Here is a 13,024-nt window from a genome sequence, read left to right as displayed (position 1 = left end):
AAATCATGGCAACCACTGCAGTAACAATGGAAAATGTTTTTATGTACCCAAGTCATTATTAGTACTATTTTGTGGACGCTTTTTTACTGATTGTTTTCTGTAATTGGTCCGTAAAGATCAAAAAATTTTCAAATGGTGGGCAAAAAGAGGTGGGCATTCAATTAAAGGGTGGCGTTGAATTGTTAAAATCTTCTTTTATAATGGCATCGTATTATAAGTGGTTCTCAAATAGAGGTTTTACGGTATTCTATGACTATTATACTTAATACTGAGTGAAGCACAGAGTGAGCGCACATGAAGACCATGCAGTGCTTGATAGTCAAGATCGGGTCTAAACAGTCAATCGAGACAGCGCAATAGTTATTTTCTCTCACGGTTGAACAACTTCATGTTCATTATCTGCGAATTAATGTGTGTTGTTATATTGCGAATTCGGTTCTTAGGTTAGACGCCAATAATAGTTTGAGACAATTCGTACCTTTAGTAGGCAATATTTTGTAATTATTGATTTTTTTGCCCAGTTCAATGTCAGTTTTAGTGTTTAGTCGTCTACGAACTATATCTGGTTGTTTTTAGTTGTTTACAAAGTTTTTGCTAGCGAAACGATATCAGAATTGTTGAAACACTCCGATAGGCAGAAGAACATTGAAGCTGCGTGCACGCAATGTAAAACTGTGGTAAAATGCAATGGATCAAACGCAACTGGATTAAAACGTCAGCGGAAAATGTTCAGCAGAGCTGGAGACACAGTAAAATAGTATTGAGGAAGATATATGTCAATATGATCATCTTTCTAAACAAGAACTTATTTATTGCTAAAGCAAGAGTGTGCTAGACAATGCTTAAACCAGAACAAATGCTTCTTATCTTCATATTATGTTTATTCATTTATGATTTCATGTTACAATACAATAAAGTATAGCAACTTATTTGTTCCTAAATGAGATATTTCCTTTGTCTACACAGGAAACAGCTTTCAGACGTTTTTGTTGTATACTGAGCTGCAGATCGACAGTTTGTAGCACTCGTGCTTGGGAATACTCTATAAGTGTTTGGTATGTTGTCACATCTTGCAATTTGCTTCTCGTCTCGTGTCACTTGGCTATTTTGACATCACTAATGCTTTCACAAAATACATAATGTAAGACACCAAAAGAGCTCAAAATCGAAAGCCTTTAGCCTCCAAGCTCATATTTATGTTTACAGCTATTGCATGCAATATTGCAATAATTTTGGTAGCTGATGATTGAGTATACAATATTATTCTACTAGTTCTACAGATAGCAATCCTTTTATGTTGCACAACAAGATACACATGCTAGAGTAACTCGACAAACTTAAATATGAAATAAGTGGTCAGTGAAAGGATTTCAGTGGTCGGTTCCTCTGATTGTTTTCAGCAATGAATATGACAAAATAAATAAGCCATATTTAAACAGAAAATAAATTACTGAGGCAGTAAAGAAGATAAGCTGTGTCTAAACGGTACGAAACCAAAATTATCAAATTTTGACCCAAAAAATTACATGCTCAGAAAAAAAACATTTTTAATAGGCATGTATGTATTCTTTTCACATAGAATGAGATTTGTGAAACGGGGTGCTGTATTTGTTAACTCATTCCATTAGAAAGTTAAAACGACCTCAAATAACTGCATTAGAAATATTGTTACCGTAAAACCTTTACTTGAACACCAAGGCGCTCTACTTTCCAACCCTTCCCTATTGTGGCCGCTTTATTAGAGGTGACATTCAAATAAAGGGTGGCGTTGTATTTTTTAAACACCTCGTCAGAATTTCAGGAAGATAAATTTAACGCTTTCACGGGGAAATGAATGTTGTCATATTTTGCCCGCTCTTTTGGACAGAGCGACAATAACCTTTTTGGAGGTGAGAAATTAGCTAACTCACTTTTAACTCGTCACAGATTTCTAAATAAATATGCATGGGGAAGCTAAGACATATCTTTACCAGTTGATATCTATTGCTTAAAATTAACCTGCAATGATATTATAGCCTGTGGCCCTGTATTGCAATTTGTTGGAGTTTTCAAGTTTTTATTTCATTCTAAATTTGAATGTAGATTTTCATTTTATAACTATGTTTCACAAGGTTGTGTAAAATCTTATCACACTCATTGATATGTTTGCTACAGTTTGCAACCAAAACTGGCTTTTTATGTGCAATAGAAGATGAGTTAGGAGCATCAATCCAATATAAACTGCATTAGTTTACTGCAATGATGCTCTCAAATAATATGCTATAAATCTGCAAACTTTTAAAGTTATATAATAATCTATATTAATATTTCTCAAAGTTTGCTGTCTGTCCTTCGGTTTGTCCAGCTACAGCTATTAAAATCTTGGAATTAAGACTTCACATTCTGATTGATTTGAACTCCCGGAGATTGTAACCACACATTTGTAAACAGCGCGCTCTACCACAGAGCTATTCAAGATGTATTGCTCCAAGACGTTATCATATACCATATACCATATGCACATGCTAAATGACGTATTATTTGAAACTATGAATTCTATTAACTCATGAATCTTGATGCTTTTTCGAACTTCTATTTTTGGTTTGTCGTAAGGTTCAATTGCTAAAAATCGCAGTCAAGGTCAATTCTTTTCACGCGGACAATTGTATTATCTCCATAGGAATAGCCTCGACATTCTCTCTTCGTTCGGCCAGACAAAGACAGTACGATATCTCATTTTTAAATTTGAGAGGTACCAGTGTCGTCATATTTGAAGTTTGACTTGCAATAAAATTCACATTACAGTTATTTGGTATCAAAAGATTCACCATGTCTTACTCTGTTGTGTAGTAGGTGCCAAATATGTGGAAATGCGATTACAAGCTCTCAAAAGCTCAAAAACGAAAAGCCGCCGTAGATGGGAATCTTTTTATTTCGATGACGTAGCCAGGAAATTTGGTTATTGTCTTGTCACGTGATGTTCTCACATGAATTGAAAGGCCAATAAAAAGCTCAATATAAAACCTATCGTGGCACTAGTTTATAACAGTTCAGGTTTTACTGAAGACCCCGTATCAAATATAGATGCTCGCTACTTTACAGTTTTGTTTCGGTTTGGTCTAATGGGCAAGTCGCAATCTAATCATGTGACCCAATACTTCGCAAATAATTTCTGCAGCACTTTTCAATTATCACAAGTGACCAACAGGCTCGTCATGATTATCAGACAATGATATGTACTCCTTCAAGCTAAGGCTAAAAAATTAAACGAATTTTTACAGTAAGTTATAAGATATAACCGCTAAAAGTGACAGCATTACGATGACGATAAAATAGACGCGTAAAAACAATAGACATAGTTTTATTGAGTGCGTGAAGTATATTTGTGAAAATATTTCGACGAAAACATATTAAAAACAGAAACCATCTCTCACAACTACATCACATTTGAGCCGTTTTGAAAAGGGAATCCAAACTACGACGGTCTCGTGTGGCTGCGATTAACTGTTCGTTTTTTAGCTTTTAAGAGCTTGTAATCACATTTCCACATATTTTGCACCTACAACACAACAGAGTAAGACATGGTGAATCTTTTCATATCAAATAATGGTAATGTGAATTTTGTTGCAAGTCAACCTTTAAAGTTTCAATTTTATTTAAGTTAATTAATTTCAAGTTAATCAACCGTTACTGACATGTTAATCAACCGTTACTGACATGTTAATCAACCGTTACTGACATGTTAATCAACCGTTACTGACATGTTAATCAACCGTTACTGACACGTTAATCAATCGTTACTGACACGTTAATCAACCGTTACTGACATGTTAATCAACCGTTACTGACATGTTAATCAACCGTTACTGACACGTTAATCAACCGTTACTGACACGTTAATCAACCGTTATTGACATGTTAATCAACCGTTACTGACACGTTAATCAACCGTTATTGACATGTTAATCAACCGTTACTGACATGTTAATCAACCGTTACTGACATGTTAATCAACCGTTACTGACACATTAATCAACCGTTACTGACACGTTAATCAACCGTTACTGACATGTTAATCAACCGTTATTGACATGTTAATCAACCGTTATTGACATGTTAATCAATAGTGGTAAATAACTGAAATCGGTCAACTGGCATGTAAAAAGGATCTCAGCAGTATCAGTTCAAGAACCTGCTTGGTTTTCGGTACAACAATCAACTATAATTGATCAAATCTATTCAAGTACTATCTTCTCTGGCTATTAAGGAAACTCTCCCACAATCATTTCTTTGAAGGAATAACGAATCCTGAAGATATCTTCAAAACACGGAAATGCTGACAATACTAGTCAGTTCTCACCTGGACAGTGTCAAACTTGCTCTCATTGGCTGGTGCTCTCGGCGTGGGATTAGTCATGGCTTTCTGTGACTTTGTAGCTTGGTCCTTTTTACCCTAACACAAATAAATAAGCATGCTTTACATACTTATACATATCAATCAACTAAATACAACACTCTCTACTCTGCTTAGTTAGGTATGGCTCTGTTCAAACCTACACTCACAACTGTGGTCACCACTAACCCTGTGCTTGCTGATGATGCGAGGTGGAGATATGTGTAAGAAGAATTTGGGAACATTTTCCTCAAGGAGAATATTTGCGTCTTCAGAGGAGTCACCATGCCTGATAATCCGAGTTTCTCTACGAGACTTGCTAACATGTGGCTCATTTTCCTTGGCACCAGCCTCCTTAATTGTATGTCTATAATCGTCCAAACTCATTAAGACCCTCGAATATTTGATTAATCCAAAGACTATAAACTGCTATAAATATAATATAATTGCTATATAAATAAAATGTATATAATACAATTGCTCTAAGTATTGCTTATCCTGTTGTAAGCTGCAGATTTTTTTGTTGCGTCCATCATAGAAAAATTGAAAACTATTTTATAAAAGCCCAATGCATTTATGAACATTTTTCTTTTATAGAGCGCAGATATATCGCTATACAAAAAATATCTCTGGTAGAAATCTAACCAAAATCCTGACAGAAGATTCGTTTTAAATATTCTTCCTCAAACTATCAGCATTGTTAAAGAGTTCTGAAGTCCTGGCATCCTGATTGGCAATACCAAATCTGAGTGTGAAGATTTAAGCTAACAATATATTTGACCAGTTTTCATTACGTAGGTCTCAGACGGGTACTTCATGTCTCAGACGGGTACTTCATGTCTCAGACGGGTACTTCATGTCTCAGACAGGTATTTCATGTCTGTAACATTCTCGCACTAGCCTTCTCACACTAGCTAGTTTCATTTGTTTACTTTAGTAATTAAAAGTCAGCATGCTCAGCCTGAAAATTGGGCATTATTATGTAACTGTTTCGCGGGCTTGCTTGCGGGGTCATGTCGGTGTTGTCGCCAGTGATTGGTCAGCGGAAGTAGGGCAATCCTGTGTCCACCAATGGGGTCCAAAGTGACTCAATATTCCCTCTTGGCGGTTGTTTGTTGTCTGGGCTGTCAGTAGGTTTTAAGCCACATAAAGCTGTACTTCGCATTTTACATTTTTCTAACTAGGCTTTTATATTTCACCTTATATACCTACCTACGACATGATATTGTTCATGCGATATACTGGAGCAGCAAAGATAAATATTATGCACCTTTATTTAGCAATTACATTTGCATACATTATTCTCACTTCAAACGTACGCTCTGTATATTTCTATTCTTTATTCATCATGTATAATGTATTTTACATGTGACGTCATTATTTTGCATTTTATAATATTGTAATCTTGTGAAATCTTATTTTAGATTTCACGGTGGTATTGGTGACTAATAAATACATTGCATCCATCACTACCAGCAGTGAAAACCATAAACCAACATAAACCAGATAGCATAACGCAATTTGCTACAATGTCTCCGACAGGTATTTCATGTCTCAGACAGGTATTTCATGTCTCAGACAGGTATTTCATGTCTCAGGCAGGTACTTTATGTCTCAGACAGGTACTTTATATCTCAGACAGGTACTTTATGTCTCAGACAGATACTTCATATCTCAGACAGGTACTTCATGTCTCAGACAGGTATTTCATGTCTCAGACAGGTACTTCATGTCTCAGACAGGTATTTCATGTCTCAGACAATTATTTCATGTCTCAGACAGGTACTTCATGTCTCCAATAGGTACTTCATGTCTCAAATAGGTACTTCATGTCTCAGACAGGTACTTCAGGCAATCTGTGTTTTTTAGTCAGCATAGGCTGAAACAAATCTCTATATATCTGATTTATAAAGAATTATATCTATAAATTATATAAATATAAATTACATCTAAGAAATCTCTATATATCTGATTTATAAAGAATTATAAATACAGTGAAACTCGGATAACTCAAACTTCAAGGGACCGAGCAAAAGTGTTCGAATTATCAGAGTGTTCAAGTTATCAGAGCACTGTCACAAGTCCATGTATTTACTTATTTATTAGTAGATACATGAACATATACAAACTATAATATAAATCAAAAGCACAAATGGCTTGTTTCAAATTAAATGCTTCTCATGTAAAGTTTAAAACGTTTTTATCAAAAAGTATAGAGATTTTTCTATCACTTGAGATTGGTTTGTTGTTTGAGGTGATGTTATTGCCAGGACGTTTTTTAGATTGACATTGGCAAAACTTGATCGTTGTTGAAATGCTCAAAAGAAAAGACATCTTTTCTTTTGAGCGTTTTACCCACGATCAATGTTGCCGATTTTTCTTGAAGTTTATGCAAAGATTAACTTACTTTACCTGGCATGCGTTAAGAGCAACACTCCGAGGCAGGTCAATTAAAAGTTTTACGAGGTTTTACGGTACATTGTATATCACTAACGTTTTTTGAATGGATACTTATTGAATGTACACACGTATTCTGTGTTTAGGTCAAACGATGAATAGTTTTTTTTAGCTAAGACAACGTATACGTTTAATTACCACAATTTTTAAAACGTTTTAAACATTCAACATTCCGACGTTGATTCAACACGGAATCCACGTCGGAAAACTATTCATCACGGGCTAGCCGGGTCACGCACTCAAGGATTTTCGCCACGCAAATACAAAACAAAAACAACATTCTGTTTTTGTTTTGTATGTGCGTGCCGAAAATCCTTGCGCTCGTGACCCGGCTAGCCCGTGCTATTCATCGTATAACAGTATCAATCAAATTTCACCAAACCTTTAGAACAGTCGTTGACAAAAATATTTTGCCGATGGAGGTAGTAACGACGCTTATGAATTACGAAAAGTTGAGGTTTACCTCTATGGCTTGGAATAAAGTGATTTTCTAAAGCGATAGCAACCGTTTCGGTAGCCGTTGGGCAAAAAACAGTTCGAATTAACAGTGTTGAGTTCGAGTTATATAGAGCCATTTATCATTGCGTGGGAACGGACCAAGCAAATCCAGTCGAGTTAACCATGTGTTCGCTATATCCGAGGGCGAGTTATTCACGTTTCACTGTAATAGCAAAACCAAATCACAAAAAACTTGTTAACTATTAATGATGTACCATTTTTCTATTTAACATATATATATATATATATATAAATTGTGCTAAAATTTGTGCATTTGGGAGAAGTACTTCATTCTATACAAACCTGAGCTTGCAAGCTTAAACTCATGAAACGAGCTTGTGTCAAAGTGCAGGCATTCAAATAAGCACTTAATTTGCAATGCTGTGACATGAACCAATCAAATTGTTGTATTACATGTATATGTAGCTGGCCTTTATCGTTAAGCTACTCGATGTGTTTTTGCATACAGTCATATGAGCTTCAGATCATTTTAATTTTACCTGATGAATGGTAACAACCATGAAACTTTAAGTAGTAAGATGTTTTAAAAGTTTTCAGTTCTTAATAAAAAAAAATTGTTTCCTCACCCCGAATACACCGTATGGGTGGTAAATTCTGCTCTAACTCGGGTCTCCTACCAGAGACCTGGGAGTTTGAGCACTCGCCTCAAGATCTTAGCTGTTCCCAGTAGCGCACTTTTCTGCAACGCTCCTGAGTTGATTGCTGTTGGTATTTGGGCAAGCCACATTTTATGCGCCCAGTGTTATTGCGCCCAGTGCCCCAATGACTACTGGGATTACAGTTGTTCTTACATTCCAGCATTTTTCAATTTCTTCTCCAAGAGGGAGATATTTCTCTACCTTTTCTTTTTTTTGCTGGCTATATTGTAGTCATTGGGTACTGCTATATCTATTATAGAAGCCCTCTTGTTCTCCTTGTCTACCACCACTATATCTGGTTGGCTTGCTAGGACATGCTTGTCAGTCCGGATGTACAAGTCCCAGAGAATCTTAGCGTGGTCATTTTCATTGACCTTACCAGGAGCTTCCCACCAGTGTTGTGGTTTATTAAGGCCATACTCATCACATAGACTTCTATACACAACACCTGCGACATGATTATGCCGCTCAGTGTATGCGTTTCCTGCTAGCTGCTTGCATCCACTGATGATGTGTTGGATGGTCTCAAATATATATATATATATATATATAACATATATATATATATATATATATATATATATATATATATATAGGCTGGTTTTGCTTTGAGCAGGGATTTGGAAACATTTTACAGGGTTTGTGTACAACTTGAAAGGGAAACACAACTTTTTAATGCTATTTCACTGGTACCTTGCACGGGAAAAAAGCTTTTAGGAGATACCTGGCATGAGCATTGTATGAAAATAATACCTAGATGACGATGAAAATGTACAATTATGGCCGTTTAACTTTGCAGTGACCAAACTGAACTATCTTGTGTTGTACAAGTACTGTCACAAGACTAGACCTATGGCCATCAACTTACGCTAGAGAGAGAAGAGTATGCATCAACTAGTAGAATACAATTCATGCTTTCAACGTGAGAAATAAACACACTTCAATCATACTGACAAAGCCTTACCCCGCAGCAAGTCAACATTTGAGCATTTTTACATCATGTTCATCACACTTGGTATTAATTATTTGTAACCATGAAATAGCAAAAGCACATGTGAAGACTGTTATCCATGTACACATCAGTGTGTGAAAACGGGGATACTAGAGAGGAAAGGGAGATACTGTGAATGCTTACTTTCCAACAGGTATTTCATCAAATGGTATTTCTGAGTTGAGATGAGGCTTAGACTTAGTGTTAAAGATGAATTCTTCCACATGCTTGTCGTCCAGTCCCGCGAGTGACCCTAAGACTTCCTCCACACCCATACCACCAGTAGTTGGTGAGGCAACATTCGGGCTACGCTGAATGAGAGGTGTAACGTTAGCATGAGCTGCGGAGAAGACGGTCTCTAATGGCTTGATAGCATCTCCTGTGGTAGCTACAAAATATGCCTGCTATGATACCCCACAACTTTAAACAAACAGTAAATTTGTTCCAGGGTTGGATGTTCTATTCACACACGAATAACTGAATAAATCATAGCAAGTCGAAATGACCTGTTGGCAAATGATGCTAATGGCACTGCCCGTTCCCCATGTTATAGCTCATGATGATATTAGTGAGTGAGTAAACATCCCATACTTTTTAGACTATAAATCTCAACTGAAGCATGCAAAGCCAGTGAGACTCGCGCTATAACTATATTGTACCGCTTTCAGTTATAAATATATCAAAACATGTTGTGGATGGAAAACAAAACAATATTACTTCATTCTTAATCTATCATTCCACTTATAAAACTCTCACTATCTTATCATCTTGCTTCTAACCGCTGCTCTGATAAATTAATATAAGTAACAGGGTTGTGACCATCACAAAAATCATAACTAAGCATTGATAAGTATTCACAAATGCCCAGATATAAAGTTCATTGCAGTTGCAGTAAATTTTTGACTAGATATTTACATGTATGTAGTTGCATTGGCAATGCAATATCGAGCATGTCACAGCCGTGCAGTATAATTGCATTGCGACCTTTTACTACTGCGCAGTATGCGATATACATGCAGTGCAACTGTTTTCTAAAATGCAATAAACAGTATTGGTGCAGTGGCGGTGTTACCTGCTACACAGTAGACTTCACAGTGGTGGATACAGTGAGACCACTGCTCACTTGCTGGTTGCGAGTGAGCTGTTCGCAGTGCTAGATGCAGTAGAAACTTTTGTATTATCCTGTACATACATGCACAGCACATTTCCGTGAAAGCTCATCACAGAATTAAATATTGAGTTTGTGTGTATGTAACCCAGTTCTATTTTCAACATTCAAACAGCATCGACTGTGATGCGAACTTCAGACAATGTGCAGTAACAGTGAAATTGAAGTGCAGACGCTTTGAAAACCACCCGTCTCAGTTGATCCATAAAATCAATTTGACAGAAGTTTTGAAGAATGCTTGTTCGCAGTATGCATGAGTTCTTGGGTTTTAGATAATGCTTCATGGAAGTAAATGCAATGGACACTTTGCAATAAGAGTGCCGTTGTTACAGTACACTAAATGTCGACTGCGCATTAGAAAGTTGTAATAAGCTGCAGAATTACTGCATACTGCGATAGAATGAGATACATACACTAGAGCTGCCATGATGCGGTGCAGCTCAAGTGCATGACAACCCTGATGGGTGATAATGAAGGTGCCTCACAAAGGTTTGCTTTGAACGGGACTCGAACTCATGACATTAACCTTAGTAGACCCTGATTAGCACAGGACACTCCATTACCTGCGCTAATCAACCTGCGCTAATCAACCACTTTCTCACTTTGCACAATAATCTTTACTATAATAAGACAGTGTTCTTGTGATTCTTAAAATTCTTGATTGAATTCCTGGGAAGAATGCATGAAAGCCCATCCCAATCAGCGCAAAGTTCAAATGGCAATCTTACAACTTTCAGTTTCTATGTGAATATCCAACGATATCTCTGATTGGACGCTCTAGCATGCTTTAACACGCTTTAACTCATTCGCACCCGACGAATTTCTAGGCGATTAGCCCCAGAAACCGCTTGTTTTTCAGAAAAATGTCGTAATTCAAATTACTACTACAGGAGACAGACTTGAGATAATTTATTCAATCAAATTTCAAAAGAACCAACCAAGTCTCCTTTTTCAAAATATATTACACTCATATAAACATCTTGTATCTCTTTTATGTAGATTCGTGCTTCAAAGAAGGTAGTTTCAGGACATTTCCAATTTTGAAAAAATTTGATGAAACAAAGTTAGATTTGCACCATAAAAATTACAAAATATACAAAGTTTGACTGAATTTACTCATTTATTACAGACAATACATATTTATGATTAGAATTTATACATATGCAGTTAGTCATGAACATGAAAATTCTGAAACTAACTTCGAACTTTTCCTCACGAGCATCATCCTTCAAACAAAATCATAGCAAATCTACATGCCAATATAACTCAAATAAAACATCATGAAAATGTTTCAAATAATAAAAATATGTTCAATAACTATGTTCTTGACTTTTCAGACATTGTAGACAGCTCTAAGAATCAATATGATCCTATCGAAACTGAAAGATAACGTAAGTCTGACTACGGCTGGCAGCGTGAAGAGTGCATTTTTATTCGAGCATAACGATTAAAATTGGCAAAATTAAAAGCTAATAAAAACTTTGAAACAATATAAATAATGTTTTGATTTGATTTATGCAGTCTTTCAATGTCTTACCACTTCTGAGTCTGCATATTTACTTCTGGAGTTGAAAAAAAATTATTACGAACGATAAAATTTCAAGTCAGCATGATGATTTCCGGTTTTGGTAGAAACTGAGATGGGTGTACAAATTTGCTTATAACTTCCGCTGGAGACGTCATAGAGGCATATTTTAAAGTTTGTCTGATTGGCCAGAAATTTTCCTTTCTCACTAATCACAAATATTCTTTTATATTTGAAAAATAACGATGCAAGGAGTTGGCAAATTTTAGACGCGAGTTAACTCGCGTTGGGTGCATAGCAACGGTATAAATATGCGAGTTAACTCGCGCTGGGTGCGAATGAGTTAAGGAACACTGAATTGTTCTCAATGAATGTGTTCATCAATTCATCGATTGCTGTCATGAAGGCAGCGGAGCGACTTGCATGCTAAGGACTATCTGATTGAAATTTTTTTAAATCTCGAGCAATGCTGGAGTTGATATAAAACTTCTCTGTAAATTGCTTTCATTCATGCAACTTGCTGTCCCTTGAACAAACAGTGACTGTTCATAGCCTTTGAGTGAATATATTAGGTGGTTAACAGACGAGCTCATGAAGGAATAATTACTTCCTAGTAACCATGGAAATGTGCTGTGACATCGGACAACTACTTCACATTCAAATAGCAGAAGTTAATAGCACCAGGAACTCAAGAAAGCATGCCATGAGATGACAGATAGCTAGTAGGAAGCACTTTGTTTAAAGATCAAGATGGATTTTTGCCAGAAGTATAATGAAAGACTATGATGAGATAATATGAACTGGAGTAGAAAGGTAGAGGGGTTGGTGAATGCTCTATTTTTTATAAACTGCTAGTAGCCAGCCCATATATACCATGTGTATAGTAAAAATATACCATTATTATCTGGCCCACCAGGGAGCAAGCTTTCCCTGGCACGAGCTATCAAACATATTATGTAAAAATAAAACTGTTCAGGAACACCCACACAGCATGTGGGAAAAGAAAGTGATGCATATATATCTTTAGTTTATAAGGTAGTGTTGTGAGTGACCCATTCACATTCATGGTCACAGTTAGAAGGCCGAAGTGTAGGCTAGACGCTAATTGGCTGTCACAAGCGAGTTAAGCATTCCGATTGGTTAGTGTTGTGTTGTTGCAATTAGCTAATGTTTTAGCATTTTCACGAGACAGTGTTTGTAAATATTTGAAAAACAATGGCTTTTCCCAGAAAAACCGACAATTGCTGTAGTATAAACAGCTCTTCAGACTATCTTCTAAAACGACGTACAAATTCTCCTAAAGCTTGATATATATGAAAAACTGACATGTGAAGGTTTGCCCTTGGTTTACTAA

The 13,024-nt window shown here is 36.3% G+C and overlaps 1 protein-coding gene across 1 annotated transcript in view; it reads right to left on the bottom strand.

Annotated features, from left to right (window-relative positions):
• The window catches only part of LOC137391120 (uncharacterized), an 82,513-nt gene that overhangs the window by 44,449 nt on the left and 25,040 nt on the right, over positions 1-13,024 (bottom strand). The window contains exons 10-12 of the mRNA XM_068077487.1: positions 9,122-9,365; positions 4,562-4,739; positions 4,340-4,432 (exon numbers count right to left, since the gene is read on the bottom strand). Of these exons, the coding sequence (XP_067933588.1) occupies positions 4,340-4,432; positions 4,562-4,739; positions 9,122-9,365 (515 nt within the window). The remainder of the gene's footprint in view (positions 1-4,339; positions 4,433-4,561; positions 4,740-9,121; positions 9,366-13,024) is intronic.

Source organism: Watersipora subatra, chromosome 1 (assembly GCF_963576615.1).
Source record: "Watersipora subatra chromosome 1, tzWatSuba1.1, whole genome shotgun sequence".
Taxonomy (NCBI): Eukaryota; Metazoa; Bryozoa; class Gymnolaemata; order Cheilostomatida; family Watersiporidae; genus Watersipora; species Watersipora subatra.
The sequence above is the reverse complement of the archived record's forward strand: the minus strand, read 5'-3'. Positions and strand labels throughout refer to the sequence as shown.